We start from the raw sequence: 22,122 nt of genomic DNA on the forward strand, positions 1-22,122 counted from the left end.
GAGATACAGCCTTGAGGCACGGAGATTACAAAAATCTTATTTTGGGTGCTTAAACTGAGAGAGATTTCAGAGAATTTGACTTCTCAGAGTGGAGAGAATTATAAAACACACAAAGCATGACCACCGTAACTTTATTTGCAGTAAGGGCTCAGCACACCTATAAACTGGATCACTGGTGTTGGTCTGCAACAAATGAGGAACTGAATTTACTGGACAACTGTGAAGTGTTAGGTTGAAAAAAACGTCATTAATATAATGTATGACTATATCACTGACAAGAACAGAATGCAGTTCTCCAAATCAACATTCTTCTGCCTTAACTATTTGATCTTGTCACTTTCTGTAACCTTCACTTGGTACCTTGACACCTTTCAATGTCTGAAACATGTAAATCAAGTGTTCTTCAGGCAGCTCACCTTCACAGAAAACAAATCCAGTATATCTGCAAGTCATACAGTGACTCTAACATATTGAACGAGACAGGAATCCTGGGTTAAATAAAGAAGAGTATGTGGTTATGCAATTAAAGTCTGTCTCCTAATGCATTGGTAAAAGAGGACTGAATAAAGAGCAAATAAGCAGCATCAGCTCTGGTCTGTCCTAACTTTTTGATTGCTCTTATATAATAATAATATCCATTTCTTGTACGTTATACACACTGTACATGTTTCTAACAGAAGGGGAAGAAATTCTATCACCAGTTACCACCCTGACGTGCTATCAGCAAGGTGATAACCTCCAGGCTCACTCCACAGACCCTGCTGCTCCCAGTGAGGGAATGGCTGATCTCAGCAGCTCTCTGAAGAGGCTCGGGCGAGACGGGTGCATGGAGCTACCCTAGAGGGAAGCAGGGGTATTGGGTGCTCTGTACAGCAGATTGGTAGATTGTGGTTGCCAGTCTAGATAAAAAGCTTGTTAATCTTCAGTGTATGTATATTCTTCCACCCACTGAATGTTGTGCTTCACCCTATAAATGACTGGTGATATCATTTAAGGGTCAAAATGCCAAGAACCAAACCTCAGGACAGGAACCATGAAGTGTTCTGATGGTGTGAGCTCCAACATTCTACAATATTCCCACATGGCAATCTAAATCGGGGCAACCCCAGCCAACTAGACCAGGATGGGTGCGATGCTCAGCAGAAACCTGCAGCCCACACCTCTTTCACTTTGAAAGGGACTGGCCATTACCAGAGGGCCAAGATAAGGTGAAAATGATTGTAAAACGTCTGTATCTCTGTTTTTGAACAAACAGCTCATAATTAACCTCTAAAATGCATTCAGTTTTCATCACTAATGCCATCGTTCTGGTTATGCATCATTCACGGGTGAAGAGCAGCGCACCTCGGGGTTGTGGCGGGAGGCTGGGGCAGCACAACCCTTCCCTTCTCGCTTGTTTCCTCAGCCAGCGACTGCGTGCTGGGATAAGGGACGTTGTGTCACCCCATGCCATCCCAATCCCACCCCAATCCCGCTCTCCCCCCAGCGCGGCAGGCCTGGCCGCCTTCCCCCGGCTGGCCCCGCCCCGCCCGCCGGCCGTGGCGCCGCTCTGCTCCCCCGTCTCTATTGCCGGCGCCGCTCTGCCCCGCTTCCGGTCCTGGCCGCCTCTCCCCGGCCGGGCGCGGGCGGAAGTGCGCGGCGCGGCCATGGCGGCCGTGGACATCCGAGGTAGGGCCGGGCCGTCGCGTCTGGGCGCTGGGGGCACTCCGTTAGCGGCCGCGGCGGGAGGGGCGCGCTTCTCGGGGCTTTGGCGGGGTCGCCTCCGTGTCGAGCTGCGAGCCCTGCCCGTCGCTGCCCTGAGCAGACCTCCACCGGCGGGCGCGGAGCGTCTGGGCGCCGCGGGGAGCGCGAAGGGGTGAGCTCCCTCCGTGGGGCAGAGCGCGGCGGGCCTGGCTGCCCGGCGGCAGCTGCCGCTGGGGCGGAGGTTGGTGTAATGGCACCGTCCTGGCTGGCTGGGGGTTGCCGTGCTCGTAGTATTCACTCCAAGGAGGGGCCAAGTTACTGCACGTCGAGGTGTGGCCGGAGGTGTGAGGATAATAGAGCCGCTTCCTTTAGTAGTGCCCTGAAGGGGCCACGGAGCGGCTGAGTTTGTTTGTACATCTTTGAAGACCATGCGCAAGAGTTTATTAGTGTTGCTGATGCACCGATGTCATGAGAAGGAACTGGGAGGAAAAACTGTCCAGAAAGCAATTTTCTTGGCTGTGAGGCAGTCTGGGAAGGTGTGTTGAGGGCCACCCGGCAAAACCAGGCCTCCCGTCTGGTACACTTCTGCCTTTTTGGGTGGAATAAGGAGGTCCTGGAGTGAGATGGTGATACAAGGGAGCTATAAAAAGAGAGTTATAGCTCTGAGATGTGGAGGAAAGTGCAAAACGCTGGCACATGTGGGACTTGCATGAGACCAAAGCAGTGAGTTAGGCAGGTAATCTTAGCAGCACTTCGGGTGGATGTGATGAGGCAGGCCGGGTGTTAGAAAAGCCAGAAAGAAAACTGAAGTAACTGAGAACATGAAAGGTTTGGGTGACAATTCAGGCATAAGACTAAAAGGAGAGGTTTTAAAAGAGAAGGGCTGGTGTTTGAATGATGTATTACAGAAGGTTTACATTGTAGACCAAGTACAGGTTAAATGACTGTGAAGGGTTTGAAATTTGAGAGAGGAAGAGGGGGCTGGGACGGTGTGAGAAAGAAAATTTTTCTGTATAAGGGTGTCTGAATGGAATCACACCAAAAGCCTGTGTGTGGAGTCACAGAGCATGACCAAGAGCAGATATTTAGGGAAAGCTTGTGAGGGTTTAATGTTGATAATGCCACAGAGGTTTTCTCTTTTTTTTTTTATTTCAGCCTTACATAATGATATGTGTAGTCCTGTTTGCTTTTCTGACTGCCTTGTTTCAAATTGCAGCAAGGAGCTACGTGGATGATTAATGGAGGAATGCTGTATTAAGTTATTAGCTGGTGTGAGAACCTTCTGGTTTAATCCAGATCATTTAAACTCCCTCAAAGTCTTTTATCTAATTTGATTCAATGCATTGAGTAGATTTTGAGGCATACTTCTGGCTTTTAAGCGAACAAACTATTTTTCTGTCCTGCTCAGATTGTCAAAGCCTAGTGTTGGGCTGTCCAGCCAGCAAGGCCAGGTACAGCACATTGTGTGACTCACTCTCTTATTTTTTGTCACAGTTTGCTGGCTTGTTTCCCAAATTGTCTTGACATTCACAGCAGATTGGCAGTATTGTCACAAACACTTTACTTTTACATCTGTGATGCAAATTCCACCAAAAATGCTTTGAACAAGATGTCCTGGTTTTGAAAGGAACAGGGAAGCAGAACACCATCCTTTATCATACCCAAAATAAACAGAAGTACTCCCTTCTTAGCTGGAATAACAGGCATGTCAGGTTCATGGTTGGTTTCGTTCTTCCTCTCCTTTTTTCCAAGAATAGTTTAAGAGAATAATCTTGCTAGTCATAAAGGCAATTGTACATATTGGCACTAAGCAGCTATGGATAACTGAGCCTTAGAACCTGAATTTATATTCCATTTTAAGAAACATTTATCAGTCTATATGCAGCATTATAGATATATATATATCTATATATATATATGAAGCTTGCCTGACATTCCTCTTGAGAAATATCATTATTATTAATCATACAAGGAAGAAAAGTATGTATTTGGAATGTAATATGAGAATTTATTATTACAAGAATGCAAGCATTTAAGGCTTTGGTTTTGTTGGGAAGGAAAGCTTGTATTTTGGTTTTGAAGGGTATTTAGGATGATCAGCGCTACCGTAACTTAAGTGCTTAATAATGGATCTTAGTGCTGTGTTTCTGAGATTTCCTTTTTTATAGTGAGAAGAGTCAGTAGTATATGTGAAATAATTTGACTGCCTCTAGACTTCCTCCTGCCCTGTTCTATGAAAGAGTTAGGCTGGCAATTCTAAGATTAAAGAGGCAAAATGATTTATGAGTGACTATTTATAGTGCATTTTTCCTGGTTTGCTGGGCAGCTAGTGTTACTTTATTAAGTGTCCTGCAGAGAAGCTGCTAACAGTATATGAGCTGACATTTTTGGAACTGATCCAGTCATCCCTAAGCGTGCACAGTTGTCACAGAAGTAAAATATTCACAGTGGAACGATAAGTGGGAGTTCTGGGTATGTATATAATGTGTGAACATAAGGGAATGGTTCCTACAAGAAGGGAATTTCGGTTCTTCAGTGACTTCTCATCACTTATGTTGTTTAATTCTAAACAATGTATTCCTTTGTTTTGTCTTTGAAATGTTATTTGCTGCTGCAGCAATTTAAAATGGATGAATTTTAGAGTACTTCTCAAGGTGTTTCATGGATCTTAAATGTTAGTAGGTTTGTTGACTGTGGAACCAATTGTTGACACTGGTTTCTTTGGTCTGCTTGAGGAACATCATTTTGTTGCAGTGTGATAATAAAATCCAGGGATTTTCATTCAGATGTCCCCAAATCTGTAGGAATTTAACTGGCATATAATGATTTGCAGATTATAGAGTATGTTTCGTTCAAAAAGGTTGCTTTTTTGTATAATTGTTAGTACTCTGTAGTTAGATTTCTGTAATATCCACAGACTTAAGGAATAAGTAATTTGCTGCAGGCAGTTGGGCAGATTAATTGTAGAGTTGAGAACAGGCTCTCTTGTCCAAGACTGCTGGGAAACATCCACCCAAAGATAGCATCTTTGCGTCTGCTGGTTTGGGTTTTTTGTTTGTTATAGATTTCACCTGTGTAAAAAATAACAATCTTTGAAACATAACAGTATCAGCTGCTGTGATATCAGTGATATGTATTTTCATAACAGAACATCTTAGAAATGTTACCAGTGTCGCTATTTTGTTTCAGTTGGTAGTTTTCTCATTGGCTTTAGCAAAAGAAAAGTCTTGGTTTAATAGATCTCTGTAGTGTTTTACCTATTTTTCAGCAGCATGGTTTACAGCTTGGAAACTGTTTTTGTAAGAAATAAACAGTTTTAAATATGGGCAGGCTCAGATTTAGCATGGAGTGTATCACTCCATCCTGCCCCCAGCCCCATAACTGATTCTAACTTAGTTTAGTAAATGCAATTTACATACCAGAGACCTAGCTTTGAAAAGGAACCATGCTTTGGATTGTGCTTCTACTCAGCTGATGCTGTGGTTCATAAAATAAGCTGTATATAATACTACCAAATAGGTGTATTATGATAATGCTATATACATTATCAGAGCTTAATAACTGGGGATTAACTCACCCAACACATCACACACACACGTGCACACAGACCCTACTCTCATTCTTGAGACATAAAGGTATACCAGCAGCTGGTTGTCATGGAAAGAAAAGTGCAATAACAAAAAAAGTCTGTATTTCTATTGTGTACCTACAACAGAACTGCAGAAGGTTAAGGGATATCAATTATTAGTTGAACTCTATGAAACACATTTTTTATTAGAACTGGTTTGTGTGAGGCTGTGTTCCACCTCCTTCCCTGGCTATAATCATTAACCAGTGGCAATTTATTCTTGGAGGTATTTGTAGTGTTTTGGGCTGCTTTGGTACTCAGTGTAGATTTCTCTTCCCAGATAATCTCTTGGGAATTTCCTGGGTTGACAGCTCCTGGATTCCAATATTAAACAATGGGAGCGTGTTGGACTATTTCTCAGAGCGAAGTAACCCATTCTATGACCGAACATGTAACAATGAAGTCGTCAAAATGCAGCGGATGACCTTGGACCATTTGAAGTAAGTTGTAATTTGGAACTGCTTCCTGTGCAGTGTCCTTTGTCCCTTCATCCAGAGGCTTTGGTGGCTGAGTGGAAGCATGCTGGAAGCCTCCTGTTCTGTGCTTTTTAGTCCCACCACTTGCCAGGGAACTCAGCAGTTTTTGTATTTGGATGTCTTCTATTTCCTCTTATGTCATTTCAAGGAGGTGTTAAGCATGAAGGATTCTATGTATATTCTGAGATTCCAGTAAATCAGATATTTCTCTGAATTAGAAAAACTGTCTTCTCTCATCCTCCCAGCTCAGCAGAACCTGAATAATGGTAATGCAGTTAAATGTTTTTCTGTGGTGAATAGGGTTTATGTTAGGGGATACTTTGAGTTCATAAATAGTTTGTGTTTCCGTATCTCACTGGCAATGTGCCATAATTAGTACATAATTCGCCCAAAGAGCTGGCTTTTTAGCATGGATAATAAAAGTAGTGAGTGTTGTAAATAAACTGATCACAGATGGTTGTGTAATGAGATTGCAGCATGCGCAAGTTCACTTTCTTTGCAGTTCCCCATCTGCTACACTGAGCACAAGTGAGATGTTTGAGAACTATTTAAAGACTCCACAGTCTGATCGATAGGGAGCGTGCAAGCTGAGCTGAAAGTTCATTGGTAAAGTCACTTGTGCTCAGATGTGCTTGCAGAGAGGCTTTCACATCAGATACAGATGGTCACATCATACACTCGTCTTTTGTTTCTGTGTTTAAATGACATCTCTGTGATGATAGATTATCTTTTTTGCTATTTATTTGTTTGCTAACATATTCTACTTAGATGTTGTGTCAAGTTGTTGTAACTCCCTTTGTATATGCAGCTGGGTTTTGATAGCTAGCTCAGGAGATCCTATGCCTTTGTTTATTGCACTTTATGTAGAAGAGTTTCCAAAGCATCTCAACTTCATCCCTTTACTGCCAGGCCCTTTCACACCCTACAGATTTTACTTTGCAGAAAGTAATTATTCAGGTTGCTTCTTTTTCAGCCAGATGGTTGGAGTGGAGTACATCCTTCTTCATGCTCAAGAGCCCATTCTCTTCATTATCCGAAAGCAGCAAAGGCAATCTCCAACGCAAGGTAAGGTCACTCAGTTCTTGTCACTGCTGAGAAGGCCGATCAGTTAGTTGCTTTTTTCTGTTCCTAATTTGTGTTTAAGCACTCCTGGTTCCCCTCTTCTGTCTTTTATCTTAGATCTAAATGAAAGGGTATGAGGCTTTGTGGCGGGGTGGAGATATTTTGTCTAGCAGTGACCTGTAGTGTGCTAGTGGCAGGGATTGCCATCTTGTGGTGAAATGTGAAGAGTGCAATGAGGAACTGCTGCCGTCTGGTATATTTTGCCATGGGAAATTGATAATAGTGTTCGTGCCCAGTTGTATTTATCTGTCAGGCTCTGCAAGAGTTTTCGTTTTATTTGAATGTGAGGCTAATGATATCCTTGCTTGGGGCTGATGAGTTTAGTTTAATTTGAGCTAATCATCTGAAGTGGTTAGTATGTGATTGATTTATTTTGGAGAGATGTTTTCTATTAGTTAGGGAGAAGGATCATTCATGCTTCTGTTTGTGTCACGTCACGCTCTCATTCTGCACTATTTCCACCTTCAACTGTGAATTGGTTATACTGCTGAGTAAGATCTTGTCAGTAGAAGACAAGGAACCATGTGAAAAATGACCATGAGATACCACAAATGCTTGTTGTTCTGGTTATTCCACTGAGAATGGAGCACTTTATAATTCTGAGGGAATCTTGTGACAACAGCGCTGCTCCTTCTTATAGTGTCACTGATGACCTTCGCAGGTTTTAAATGTAGTACCTTAGCTTTTTCTTCCATTTGTGTGCAACTGACTTCTTTATTCCTTTTTAACCTTAAATTTGTTTCTGTGTGCATGATTAATTTAAAAAGTAGTCACATTCCAATAGTTATTGGACTGTCTTCTGTGTTTACTGCGTATTTAAAATAATTTAGGTTATTTCAGAATAAGCTTTATGGAAAAGAAGGGCAGGGTTAATGCTAGTTATTTCTTAACCTTTTTTTAGTTACTTAGGCTCTGAAGATAAATTTTGGTCTTCTACAGGATTTTGCCTTGTCTGTCAAGGCTTCTTATTTACTTCTATCATGTAATGGCCTCTTTATATTGCAGTTCTGTACCGGAAAAGAACTTACATGATTCCTTCTTCAGTAGATCTTATGAGTTGTTTCTTTAATAAAGGTTTTGAATTTAGCTTTAAAAAGGTGAGATGGAAGTATCATGCAGCCTTTAATTTCCTGTTTTGCCACTTTTTAGATCAAGAGTAAAGTTGGGGGTTCCACAATATGTGTGTTCAGACTTTTGCAATGCAGATGTGTTTGGTGGAACTTAACTGGGACTTGTTTGATAACATTTTTCCCATTGAGACTGTACGGTTTATGCTGGGTACCTTGACTGAGTTGCATAGTTCCCTAGATTGAATGTTAGTCGTGTGTTTCATTTTATCATAGTGATACACGTTTGCTAGTAGCCATGGTTAATAATTGTGCTAGTAGCTATAGTTACCACATATATGGGGACAATTACAAGGTTTTGAAGCTTGGTTGAGTGAGATTTTGAAGCATGGTCAAGATGACCTTGACTAGCGATAAGAAATTCATAAAGGATTAACTTTCATCTCCAAACTGTAGAAAATAAGCAGAACAACCTGGACCATAAAGAGAATGTCTGGGGTTGTGTTGAGGATAAGGTATCTATCTGACAACCTGGGAAAGTGACTATTCAGTTAATTAACTTGTCAATGAAACTAACTTTTGAGTGTCCTGAAAGTGAACTACCTTCATTATAATACTAAAAACCACACTCCCAGGTCAAAAAGACCCCTGCCCATGTTAAGACCCTTCCCCTGGGCGTGCATAGTAGTGGAAGCATTATGCAAACTGTATTATAATTGTATGTTAATCACTAACTAATCAGTATCTAATAGGCATGTTTGGAAAAGGACTAACCTCTGATTTTTGTGTGTAAAAGAAGCCCAAAAACCTGCTGTTGGTGTGCTTGTTTTGTGGAAAAGTTCAGTGAGCACCCAGGCCCGAATAAATACAGTATCTCTCCTGAGCATGTCAAGATTGGTTTATTGCATGCTGGGCATGAATCTGCTTTTGGAATAACAGTAGTACTAATATTATTGTATTTGAGACATGAGAATGGTGAGGGAAAACTAAAATGAGTTCACAGCTAGTGTTGAGTGTTCAGATAGAACTGGTACAGCCCTGTCTTATGACTTCCATGTGTTTTAATGAAAATATTTTTTAAAAATTCTTGAAGTTTTTGCCTGTTTAAAGTGATTTTAGAAAATCTTTAGATCCAATTATTAGGGAGAGTTAGGTGTTGAGGAAAGCAGGCTACTTTGGTACAGAGCTGTGAGGCAGTAAAGCTGCTGTTCTGCGTCTTGCTCCACTTCTACGGAAATGCTAAGAATCCTTTTCCTTTTGAGAAGTGGGTACTGGCTGTAATATGCACCCAGCTGTCTTGGTCTGTTAATTTAGGCAGGTGTCTAAGCTTCATAACATGCAAGTAGTGGTTGAATTGGGTCCTGTCAGTAAAAAGGTTCAGACAGGATGTGTTAATACAGATGGAGGAACTGGAATAATTGTGGGCACAGTAAGAGCCTTAGGAATGTGAAGCCGATAGCATTGCTGTAGTTTCTCCATTGAAGAATGTTTGGCAGAGTGTTACAGAGGCAACTGTGATGTTCCTCTGCACTGCAGCTCTAATAAACAAGAATTTTTGATTGGTCAGTAGAGGTTCCAAATCTGATTTAGCAAATGCCTTTGGAAGGTAGTCTTTTTTTGGCAGAATGTTATTGATTTAGAACTGTATGCTCTATGTATGCATAGCTGCCATTGGGTCTGGGAAATCTAGCAAAGAGGGCTGTACAAGTTGGAGAGACCTGAGGCCAGAAGAATGAGATCTTACAGTGTTGTGGGTTTCTACCAGTAGCAAAGGCAAGTGGAGCTACTTCCAGTGCAGTTCACTTGACTCCTGTTGTGTAAGCTCTGAAAACCCCAATGCTTGTAAGGTCAATTATTTGTTTGCAGTAGGACAGGACTTAAAGCTGATGCTTTTCTATCTGTAAAGCAGACCTTCTTTTTCCCCCTTATCAGTCTGTGGCTAAGTTGCAAATAAAGCACCTTCAAGAAAGAGGTTGAAAAGAGAAAGTTTAGTGATGAGATGAATATTGCAATTTCTGCTGTTACTACTGAAATTCAGCAACAACTACAGAATCTTCAGCCAGAGCTTTAAATTGATCCTGCCTTTCTTTCCTTTTTTTTTTTGTCCTCCCCACAGTTATTCCATTGGCCGACTACTATATTATTGCTGGAGTGATTTATCAGGCACCTGACTTGGGGTCTGTCATTAACTCCAGAGTTGTAAGTGTTCTGTGCATTTGATGTATACTGGTTGTATCTGCTTTTATTTTGGTTGTTTCCCAGGCTGTTTAAATCCCTCATTCACGGTTCTGAGGAAAAGATCTTGTGTAGTATACAGTAACTCAAAGCAAACCCCACTTGTTAATACGGTGTGGATTCCACGTGGAAATGAAAGATCCTGGGACAGTACAGTATGGTCCAAAAAGTAGGATACATTGTTTAAGGATGAAGGATCGGAGTAACTGAAGCTACCCAGCTGGCAGAACAGCATAAGGTTCAAATAATCAAAAGAAAAATTACATTACAAATACATATGAAATAGTAGTTAAATACATATTCCGTGACACTTTCTTTGGAATGTTAATGTTAAGGGAATGTAATATTTCTCTTTAAATGAAGCTTATTTTTTAAAGTTGGTTTGGTATTTCTTTTTTTAATTGGATGCTCAGGTTTGTTTTGATTTCTTCTGTTATAGTAAACTACTGCTTTTGCAAATTTGTCAGTTTAGAAGAGCATTTCAAAAAGGGTTATGTAAGAGCCTGTAAAAGTGATTACATTCTTGGTCCAAAACTAGATGTCCCAAGTTACCTTCCCAAGGCAAATATGAATATAGACTACTAATTTTAAAATACCTGCTTTCAAAAATTTATACTGTATTTTCTCCTTAAATTCTGAACACTGGCTTATGTTCTTGTTCTGAAAGCTCACTGCAGTGCATGGAATTCAGTCTGCTTTTGAAGAAGCTATGTCCTACTGTCGCTATCACCCATCCAAAGGCTACTGGTGGCATTTCAAAGATCAAGAAGAACGAGGTATGATTCCTACTTGCTCCTGTGTACTTTGGGCAAAGGAAGGTGATATAAGGAAAAGCCTGAGGCAATGCACAGTGATGGTGTAGAGATGAGGTTAAGTGTCTGTTGGAAGGTAAGTTAATGCTCCTTATTAGGTAGAAGGAATCTTATACTTCTGTGCTGGTGGTTGTGAACATTGAGGCATGGGTGGGAGACGAAAATGGTGAGCTGTGTGTCAACAAAGTGGGCAACTCTTCAACCCGCTGCAGACCAAAGTACATTTTCAGAAGCCAAACCAGTTTGTCAGGAAGTAGGAACTGTCCTTAATCTATCTTCCACAAAAAAACCCCAACCCTGATGTCAGAGGGAAAATAAAAATAAAGTTTAGAGGAGAGGTGAATACCAACTTGTCATACAAGAAGGCACTGCTGAGAGAACAGAACTTTTATTACAGCTTTCTCTTACATTTCTGTGACTTGCAGAAAAAGCTAAACCAAAAGCCAAGAAGAAAGAAGAACCAAGTTCTATTTTCCAAAGGCAACGGGTAGATGCTTTGCTTTTAGACCTAAGACAGAAGTTTCCACCCAGATTTGTTCAGGTACGACACTTAGAAGCCGTAATATTGCTGTAACTTACTTAGAACTTAAGGCAGTCTGTAAGTACTTGAACAGATGAAACTGAATGGGAATTTTTTGTGCTTTCTGCAATGGTAACATGGATTAGATAATAAATTTGAAATGGAAGGCTCTGATTGCAGTGTAGGATTCCCCTATGTAACTGCAGGAGTCATTAAGACCTTGGCAAAACTGTGAGGGCGAATTGTCTTATACAGAATCGTTATCTAATCACAGAGGGTCTGTTCTTGTCAGCTATCAGATCTTGCTGCTGCTTCCAGTTTCCTGTTTTGTGAGCTCAGTCAAACCATCGCAGCTATTTTGTTTTAGTTACTCCATTGTTCTGGAGGCTCATTAATTAGCATGGAAATGCTTGGCATTCTGTGAAGTTGTTGTGATTACTTCTGTCTCTAGTAGCCATTTGTTCCACCAGGTCTTCTGTTTGGGAACAAAGGAAATTATGTTTACAGCATCTTTAAAACTGTTTCCTCCTCAGATGTAGGAAAGACCAGCTAACTGCATGTTTTTTGCTTTAGTGCTTTCCAGTTGTCAGAGGAAAAACTGGATGTTAAAAGATTTGGATTTTGTTTAAAGTGTATTTAGTGATCCCTTCTACCCTCAACTCTTATGTGTAATAGCTCATTGCTTGGTTTATATTCCAAATGAATAGTAGGAAGGGTTAAGAACTGTGCCTTTGCATCCACTGATGTGTTGTTTGTTTTGTGTTTTTTTTGCTTCCTCCCTCACAGCAAAAGCCTGGAGAAAAGCCTATCCCAGGTAAAACTCTAATATTCTCCAAGACTTAAAAAATAGGCTCTATATAGCAGAGTCTTCCAGTTGCCATATAAAGTCCTTGCTGCTGCCACTGAGGTGGTTAGGAGTTCTGGCACTGCCTGATTGTGCAAAGTTCTCTGTGGCAGCCAGGGTGAAAGTGAAAAAATGTGTATTCTACTCCTGCCCTTTCTGTCCATAGAACTGTATTGCCTGGAGGTCCAAATTCAGGAACTGGGCTTTGAAAGCAGGAGCTGGGTGAATGAGGGAACAGTTTAGTCAGTCCAGCATCTTAGCTATTTTGTATGGTGTTACAAGCTCAAGAAAGCATTTGAAGGCTTTGACTTGACCAGAAGCAACCTCAAAACAGAAAAAGCATAAACTCTATATCTTCAATCTATTCCACTTTTTTTTAACAGTATAGGTATGAATTTAGTCCTTAATTATTCTTATACCTTTGAAATTAATTTTGCCCCTTTGACATCAACAGTGTTTTCTAAGTACTCTGAACAGTATTTTAGGAATAAAAATTGGAGGTTTAATTTTGTTTTGCTGTTACTTCTTAAGTGGATCAAATCAAGAAGGAACCGGAACCAGCCCCTGAAGCTGTCAAGACAGAGGAAAAAGAGACTGTCAAGAATGCTCAGCAGAGTGCTGGTGCGAAAGGACCACCTGAAAAACGGATGAGACTCCAGTGAAGGGAAAAGTTGTTACGCATCTGGATTAGTACCTGGGAAACAGGAGATTATTGCTCCTCTTTCTTTGTATTTAAGCTCTTCCGCTGAGACTGAAGATTCAGGGACTGAAGTCCCTGTAACAGCTTTTTCTGTAGAAACCTCTCACGCAATATCAGGATGTGAGCTGCCTCAAAGAAGGTGTTTTCAGTCTTCATCTTATTTTGAACGTTGGCTTCTGAGAATATTTTTTACATGGACATACTTTGCAGCCTCCTGAAATCTTTACAGACTCTTGCATCTCTTGTGTCGTGGTCTCCTATGTAAAAAGAAAAAACTTTTATATAGAAAAAATAAATAATCTGAATTCTTGGCAAATAAAACTGGCTGCTGGAATGCCTTTCTTAAATGCTTACTTTGTTAGTAGCAAGTATGCCATATGTGCTGGCAACATTTTTTTTTTTTTTGCTTGGATTTTGGAATATATTTTGTGCTATTTTGAGGAAGAGAAGTTCTTCTAAAGGATTTAGGCTGCCTGCTATAAATTGCTGTGCTTTTAGTATGCTTGGGATACAGATAAAAGATTTGATAACTGGAGGCTCAAATCCATGTAATTAGATGTCAAACCACTCTCAGTCTCTAAATGTTCTTGGGCACTCATTTTACTTAATGGCTAAGCTGGTCTTTTATTATAAAAGCTAGCGTTCCGTGAGAGATTTATGATGACATAAAACAAGCTAAAATGTCTTGCTGTTGCACACTCAGTGAAGCTGTTTATATTCCTCCTTTTTTCATTGTAACTCAAATATATCGATTGCATCTGTTTTGTACTTCTAGCACTTTCTTGATGCATCTGATCACTTTGTTTAGTTGTCTGCCTTTTAGACTTAAGGAGGTAGGGCAGTGGAGCAGAAGCATCACTGACAGCTATACACTTTGCTGCTTAAGCGTATTGCTTACACAAACTTTTTCCGAAAAATTAGAAGTCATCCATTGCAAAGAAATGACTACTGGTTTGGTTTTGTTTTTTCATTGAAGTAATGGAGCAATCCTTGAAATAGTTTGCTTTCTTTTCACAGCTGTTACCTGCTTTCTTGTAGTAAACTGCAGTAAGCAAGAAAAAGGTTTGTATGTAGCAAACAAAATGTAGACAGGAAGGAAGACTAAGATATGCTTAGACAGCTGTGTCAGATTTAATTTGAGGTTATGAGAGACTCTGTTTCAGTAACTAATAAAAAGCTCTGACCAGGTATCTATTGCAAATGATACAAAGACCCATGTATTTTTTGTCCTGTAATCAAGGCTGTAACATTAAATATGTAGATAAGCCAATAGCTGTTTGCTGTTGATTCAGATACAGACTTAAAGTTAATATATTGTGTACTTAAGGGTCAAGTATGAACAGCTATTTCTCCAGATGTTGATAGAAGTACATAATAAGTTCATGTGAGCTAATAAATCAAGCGAAGATATAGAAAACAGTTATTCTGGGATGCTCATAACAAGAGAGAGCTAATTATTCAGCATTGAGTAGTTACAAGATAGTGTGAATACACTTGGAACAAAAGGGTGTTGATTCTTTCTCGTATTAAAGAAATTCCCCTGAAAGCAGTTATACTCCATGCTCAGAATTTGAGCTGATTCAGAGACAAGGGTGGATCTTGAAGGAGCAGACTGTCCTCACATCTGCATCTCTTAACAGCCTTTTTGCTTTCTGTGGAATATGTCTGGTATTGGCTGATGTCAGAGGGCATTAAAAAGGATGGACTTCTGGTCTAATCCCATCTGAGTTAAAGTGCCATCATCTGGGCTATTGAGAGGATAGGAAATGGTTTCCGTGCATGAAACAATGCATTTGAATGTGATAAGCCTTTTCAGGGGAATGATCTTTTCGTGAGAGAACTGCATTATAAAGCAGTAAGGGATGTTACCAGTGAGTGTGTTGATTTCTTAGTAGCTGTCCTTCAATGCTGAAGGCTTGCTATATGAGGAGATGAGGGACTGAAATATCTTCTGGATCTTGTTACTTGCTAACAAGATATTCTAAAATAATTTTATCAGTTAAATGAGCTTTGATACTTAAGCAACATTATTACCAGATATTACCGTTAAACCCCAAGTAATTTACTGGAAAAAAGCGGTTAAGCAGCTACCTCCTAGTCAGTAATGTTTTTCAGTGTATGAGAATCTAGGCCTTTTCTCTCTGGTATTTATACACTTCTCTTGGTTTGGAGCCTGAGCACTGAAGTCCAAAGTCCTTCAGAGGACCTTCGCTATTTGTAAAGCTTATAGAATTGCTTGCTTGTTCCCTTTCATCTGAAATTTGCCTTATGTGTCACTTAGTTTTGCATAAAGGAGAGATTTGCTTGTACAGGAGAGCTATCTCTACTTTTTGCTCTTAGCTAATAACAATTCAGGCTTCAAAAGAGCTTTTCTTGGCCTAAATAACGGGGTAGCAGAAGCTAAAAATGACCTGTAACTCTTAAAAACATTCTTCTGAGAGCCTGAAAGTACCTGTAAATATGTGTATACACATGAACAGATATGCGTACATATATATATATATATGTTTGTCTATATATGTATCTGTGCAAAAATCTAGCCACACTGTAGGAAGAGAGGCAGTTAGCTACCTGAATTCACTGTGTAAAGCTAATGGTGTCTCAGATGCAGCAGAAACATTGCCTTTTTCAACTTATCAAGTTAAGATCTGACCAGGCTACACGTGTTATTCTCTCTTGTTCTGTTCTCTGCTCTGCCCCTATACTTAGTATTTTGGTTTTCCTCACAAAGAAGGATGCCATTTGGAGAGTCCGTATGTGTTGTTTGACAAAGCAAGCTACACTTGGAGCAAGGTTAGAAAAGTACAGGCAATAGGAGGGCCAAGGCAAAGACGAGAGATTAGCTTTATTTTGAGACATGGAGGTTCCCTGTGAGAAAAATGGTGTTACACAAATAGGCTGTGGCTTCACTGAACCAGCAGATGGCTTCTGATCAGAAGCTGATGTGATACACTTTTTCCGTGGTTTTTTGATATTTTTTTTTTAATGGCAAAGCAAGTGATGATAAGTAAGCATTCAGGGTTCAAGTTGTTTTTTTCTTTTTTCTTGGAGAGGAAGGTGAACTTTTGATAAAGTGTTGCTTTGGTCCTGTAATCATGCGCAGAACAAATGAATGGTCACTTAAGTGACAAGTGTCCTTCTGTAGCCTAATGTAGATCATGGATGGACGGGTGGGTGGGTGGGGAGAAATTTTCCCAGTGGAATGAGTTATGATGTGCTGTTGATCTCTCAGCAGTCAGAAGGCTTCATTTCTTTCTGCCAGGACAGTGGATTTCAACCTGTGGTCAACAAGGCTGCTGGGGTTTTGTGACCTGTTCCTAAAGACTCTACGGAAGGTAAGTGAGAAAAGTAAACCTCTTGCTGGTAGGATTCAATTCCATAGGAGCTTGCACCTTTACTGGAAATTTTAGGGGGCTACAAGATTGAAAAAAATGTGAAGAACACTGATGCATCATGAGAAAGCCAGTTACACCTGCCAAACAAATGTTTTTGCAGTTGAAGTAGCTACAGATTACTGTGGTATTTTTTCCCTGCTCTGCTATAAGGTCAGTCATTTTCTCTTCCAACCTGTTCATTGTCATATAATGGGAATCTTTCCTTCTGTCCCCTTTGGTCTTTACCTGATCAGAGTACAGGTAACCTGAACACAACAGTGTCATCCCTTTTTATGTAACCTCAGTGGTGAAGGGCTTGCTAGGAGCTCAACGCAGTGTTGCAAACTTATGTTGATACTTCCCTCTAAGTATACCCTGCCATGAGTTCAACAATGGAACCAGAGTACTTTCTAATCCTAACTATATAATTATGTTTATATTAAAAGAGAAAGTAGTAGGCAACTCCTGGGGTGAGGTATGACACGTCTCTAGCAAGTTGGCAGAGCAATTTAGTAGGGCCTTTCTATAACTTAAGGAGTGATCACACAGCAGAAGTATGCATTTAAAAATAGCTCTACAGACACTGCACACAAAGATTATGTAACAGGATTTTTCTATTATAGTTATTGTGGTCTGTGTTATATTTATTGCAAAAGACATAATCTGACGTAGTTCTCAGCCTTGGAATACAAAACTGATAATTGAAAAATGGGACAATTATTCAACAACTAACTGTACATAAAAGACTTCACAGAAAATGGTTTCTGTAATTTTAAAATTCAAACTAATAAGAAAATAAATTTAAGGCTAACAGGTCACAATTTTGTTCACTTTTAGGTAAAACAGTGATAAATTTCAAACAATGTACAATTATGGATATCTAGAAGGATCTTTCTACCTGTATATCTAGAAAGATCCTAATAGAAGCAGGTTTCCTGTTTTCATTCCTTTAATTTGAGGTACTGTATTACAAGGTGTATGCTACTTATGCTGACCACATCTGCAGTAAATGAGCAAGATGCCAGTTCACAGAATCTCAAGCCCCTTTGGACAACTGTTGGCAACCTCACATCTGTTGGTTAGGCCTGCCATGTGCCTGCTCTGGTCCCTGGGGTGTGAGGCAGCAGAGGGAGGCTCTGAGCACTCTGCCAGCTGATCCCTCTGTTTAGCCTCCTGAGGGGCAGTGTCTGTCTCGGGCAGTTTGAATGGTTGTGTTGCTGCCCATGCCAGGGTGATGATCAGCAATCAGAAGTTAGTGCTGAAAGGCAGGATCCCTGCAATAGAGATGGCATGGTGGGAGGGTGCACCTCCTGCAGCTGAGAAAGGTAAGGGCTATAGCAGGTTGAACTTCATCTTAGACATGCTTTCAGTGCTGAAAAGAAAGTTGTGAAGAGTTCCCAAAAATAACAGCTGTGGCTGTGTTAAATCCCAGCACCGTGTGCCAAAAAATCCAGTGTGCATAGCTGTGCTGCACAGGACATCCTGTCTTACCATAATCCAAATCAGTGTCTTATGGTTGTGTATTGATGGAGCTGTTCCCTAAAACAGGGATGGCAGCCAAGGTGTACTGGTAAGCGCTCTCTTCCCAGTGCTCTGCAAGCACACACCTTTAGAAAAGCCATGATGTGGAAAAGGGCTGTTACCTCAATGATGTCTGTAATTAAGGCACATTGCTGTAGGTGTGTAGCAGCTGTGGTGTAAACAGGCTTTATGCTTTTATACTTGGTGTTATTAGATTGCCTTTGTATTATTGAACGTAGTGGAAGTGAATTTCTCTCTGGTTCTACCTTTTTTCTTGGGAGGGGTGTGTGTAGCTGTAGTTGCTATAGTAAGGCATATGCTATGAAAGGGCACCAAGGAGTGCTGTCTCCTAGCTGGTTACTAGGATTAGTATTTCTGTACTTTTTCGTGACAGACCTGAGTTTTTCCAAATACTCTTTTGACTTAAAATAGTCTGTTCCTGATCTTCACTCACAAATTAGCCTTTAATAAAGAAGTGAACAAAGCAAAAGCCAGCCTCTGAGCTATTAAAACAGATTTCCCTCCTTGTGGCCTAACCAGGTGATCCTTTTTCTCAACGTAAACATCTGTGACAAGGACTGTGAAACTCAGCTGGGCCTCCTCCTTGCTATGTCTGCTCAGGAGAAACACCCATTAATTTGAAAATGAAGATTATAAAAAGCTGGGAACGTGCTTGTGGTAGGCTAATTTATTTGTTCCTCTCCGTAAGAGTCTCTGTACCTGCACAAAGAGCAGGGGCTGGATATCTTGAGGCACTCTCCCAACCCTCTGAGAGACACCTGCAGGCTGCAGGAGGCCGTTTGCCCAGGGGGAAGGCAAAGGTGGTGGCAATGCAGGCGCTCCTCCTCAGCGGTTGGAGGCCTCGGGCTGGTTCCCCCCAGCAGGGCCCTTCCAGGCTCCATCCCCTCACACAGTGGGGCAGTGCAGTGGTGATGGGGGCATTGCTGGCGCTGCTGGGCCTGGCAGGGTGCCCTGCTATCAAGGGGACCTGTCTGGGGAGCTGCTTGTCACTGCCACGTGGGTGATGGTGCCACAGCAGTTGAGCCCCCGTGCTGACCGGCCCCCTGGCAGTGTCCTACTGGCTGGAGGTGGTGGGGCAGCCGTGAGTGCTGAACCTGCGGCCCAGGCAGGACCTGGTCTCCTGCCCCTTTGCTCTGGTCACCTATGGCAAGGACGGGGCCTGCTGGGAGCAGCACCCCTTTGTGCAGGACAACTGCCTCTACCAGGGAAGCCCTGGCTCCCTTGTGGCCCTCAGCACCTGTGGCAGCAGCCTCCACAGCTTGCTCTGGGTGGAGGATGGCACCTACGAGATCGAGCCCATCCCTGACAATCTGGCCTTCTGGCACATCCTCTACCCCAGGGAGGAGGCCAGCAACTCTGTGGGCCCCACCTGCGGGCTGACCCCAGAGGAGCTGCAGCACCAAAAGGCTTTGCTGCCATGGCTCAAGGCCCCCTGGGTGGAGGAGGAGATGCTGAAGGACTGGTGGACACACGTCAGGTATGCGAAGATGGTAGTGGTCATGGACAATGTGCGGTTTGTGAAGTCAGGCAGGAATGAATCTGTAGTCTTGAGGCAAGTCATAGAAATCCACACTGGGGACTCTCTGTATGAACAGCTTTCTGTTTGGCTGTTTCTTGTGGGACTGGAGGTCTGGACCAAAAGCAAACTTATAAACATTACTAACTCTGCCAACAAGGCACTTGATGACTTTAACAAATGGCGAAGGACAGACCTGTCTCCACGGATGAGCCATGATACCGCTCAGTTATTTGCATTTCAGCGCTTTGGAAGGAGCCTGGGATTGGCGTTTCTAGGGTCCATGTGTAATAACCAGTGGTCATCAGCAGTTGTTTCCTTCACTGATAGCAAGCTGTCCTCATTCATTATCACATTTGTTCATGAGCTGGGCCATACTCTTGGCATGTGCTATGATGAACAGGGCTGTAAATGTAGACAAAAGAAATGCATCATGTACAAAAGTGTTATTGACACTGATGTGTTCAGTGACTGCAGTTATAAAGACTATTTTGACCTGCTTAGGCGTGGCGTTGGCTGCATTTGTCAACTGTCAGCACCTGGCACTTCCTACACCATGAAGCATGAATACTGTGGGAGTAAGATAGAAAGTGGAGGGAAATTTGATTGTGGTTCAGAGTCGAACTGCAGAAAGGATCCTTGTTGCCACCCGAACTGTACATTCACTGCAGGTTCGGTCTGTGCTTCTGGAAAATGCTGCAAAGGCTGCCAGGTCCTTCCAGCAGGAAGACTCTGCAGAGCAAGTACTGGTGACTGACCTGCCAGAGTATTGCAACGGGACATCCCTGTGGTGCCCACCAGACGTTTATGTACAAGATAGAACCCCTTGCAAAGATAGTGCTTATTGCTATTGAGGAAAATGTTCTTCCCACACTAAAGAGTGCCAGCATCTCCAGCAAACAAGCCAGGGTCGCTCCTTTAGACTGCTTCAAAGCAGGGTGACCGGTTTGGGAATTGTGGTATTTGTAACAATATCCATTATACAAAATGCAGGATTGAGGATATCTTGTGTGGTAGGATCCAGTGTGAGAACATACACAAATTGCCTGCCTTGCAGAACCACGTAACACTAGTCCAAACCCTTGTTGCGGATAAAAAGTGTTGGGCTCTTGAATATCATGTAGGGGTACCAAATAGCTGATGTGGGAGCTGTGGCAGATGGCACGCCATGTAGTAGTGATTTGTATCAACAGGACATGTACCAGCATCTCACTGCCGAACTACAACCATAATATGACAAAGTGTCATGTCAGAGGAGTGTGTAACAATCATAAGAACTGTCACTGCAGGTATGGCTGGGTTCCTCCATATTGTGAATGGGAAGGATTTGGAGGTAGCATTAACCGTGGACCCCCTCCAGCCAGGGAGATTTTTTGGAGAGCAAAAATAGGAGTAGCACCACTTAGTCTTCTCCTTCTCTGTATCTTTGGAGTAACCCTTATCATATTTTGTAAATGTGAAATAGTGGGATGGCTTAGGAGGAAAGAGGCCCAGTTCCTCAGAAAATTATAGTGGTTGTTTCAAATACTGGAAATGCCAGCAATTCCTAAAGGAGAACACCTGCTAGTGAGTCAAAATCCACCACAAAGCACTTGCTGAAGACCAACAAGCAGTAACTTTGTATGCTCCTGGGGAAATCTCCTTTGAGTAGAGCCAGCTGATAACTCATCAAAATAATTCAACATGTTCTGAATAGTTCTAATCTCATGAGATATCATTAAATGCAGAGTAAATGTTATCTTTGTTTATTTTAAGTTAATAAATGCAGGCAATACAGCATGCTGTTCTTTGCACCTTGAGCTCTTAAACCGAAGTAGTTAAGTAAACTGTAGGTATGGTGCTTATGCTACATAGCAACAGTTTACAAATGTAAACTTCTTAAAACAGGTGCAGTTAAATTATTTGCTCCAATCTACTCCTTCATCTGAAGTTTTCTCCAGTTCAGGGAGAAAGATGGTAAGTGAACATCTTGCTTTGGTTAGTCATTAATAACCAAAGAGAAAAAATTGCTCTTGCAGTCTCCTTTTAATGCACATCTGTGACACACATGCAGGCAAGAAACAGGTTATTGCAGTGAGATGCAGGTGTTTGTGGCATAAGCCCTTCCAGCTGTTTCTAGGGAGTAGCCCTTCAGATCCCAGGGAAGAGAGTCCTTGTTTTGTGAGACAGTAGAGAAGTATTACCCAGATCACGCCAGAAAGCGTATCTGAACCATAAGAATTACATCAAAAGTGTAGTGACACCAACCTGACATTTCAGAAGAACAAATTGTCCTTCTTTTCTGGAAACTTTCCAGTACCTTGACTGCTGAGCTCTTCTGAGGAGTGCAATGTATTTTATTGTCACTAAGAGGAGCTGTCTGTGAGGTTGCATTAGTTCACTGGATTTCTAAAATATCTGGAACTGTTGTGCAACTGTGTCTTGTCATCCCATCCCCCCCGAATTCCTGCAATATTTGATAGATGTTTTATCTAACTATCGCAGGGGGTTTCTCTTGGCTTACTATGCAGTTGCTGCTTAAGCTCTTACTGAACGTTTCCTTGCAGCTCTATGGAGTGCCACACAGAAGCACTGCATTTTTCATTTTTTAACATGAGATAAAA

At 41.7% G+C, this 22,122-nt stretch overlaps 2 protein-coding genes across 2 annotated transcripts; both read left to right on the forward strand.

Moving 5' to 3' along the window:
- Positions 1-1,604: 1,604 nt before the first annotated feature.
- On the forward strand, positions 1,605-14,295 carry MED6 (mediator complex subunit 6). The gene is made up of 8 exons (XM_074909663.1): positions 1,605-1,668; positions 5,592-5,751; positions 6,761-6,852; positions 10,093-10,175; positions 10,879-10,987; positions 11,449-11,564; positions 12,330-12,357; positions 12,919-14,295. Exons 1-8 carry the CDS (start codon positions 1,647-1,649, stop codon positions 13,047-13,049), a joined length of 741 nt encoding a protein of 246 aa, XP_074765764.1. The 5' UTR covers positions 1,605-1,646; the 3' UTR covers positions 13,050-14,295.
- A 4,619-nt stretch (positions 14,296-18,914) lies between these two features.
- Positions 18,915-21,031, forward strand: ADAM20 (ADAM metallopeptidase domain 20). Its single transcript, XM_074909165.1, is given in 8 exon segments — positions 18,915-18,960; positions 18,963-19,047; positions 19,049-20,269; positions 20,271-20,411; positions 20,413-20,454; positions 20,456-20,651; positions 20,653-20,696; positions 20,698-21,031. Coding segments are annotated over 8 exon segments (2,109 nt in total).
- The last annotated feature ends 1,091 nt before the right edge of the window (positions 21,032-22,122 follow it).

The sequence above is a fragment of the Athene noctua genome, chromosome 6 (genome assembly GCF_965140245.1).
Source record: "Athene noctua chromosome 6, bAthNoc1.hap1.1, whole genome shotgun sequence".
Classification (NCBI taxonomy): Eukaryota; Metazoa; Chordata; class Aves; order Strigiformes; family Strigidae; genus Athene; species Athene noctua.

Coding starts and splice junctions, on each gene's coding strand:
- MED6 (XM_074909663.1), top strand. CDS start 1,647: ATGGCGGCCGTGGACATCCGAG. Junction 1,669..5,591: donor GGCGGCCGTGGACATCCGAG/GTAGGGCCGGGC, acceptor TTCTCTTCCCAG/ATAATCTCTTGGGAATTTCC. Junction 10,176..10,878: donor CTGTCATTAACTCCAGAGTT/GTAAGTGTTCTG, acceptor TTGTTCTGAAAG/CTCACTGCAGTGCATGGAAT.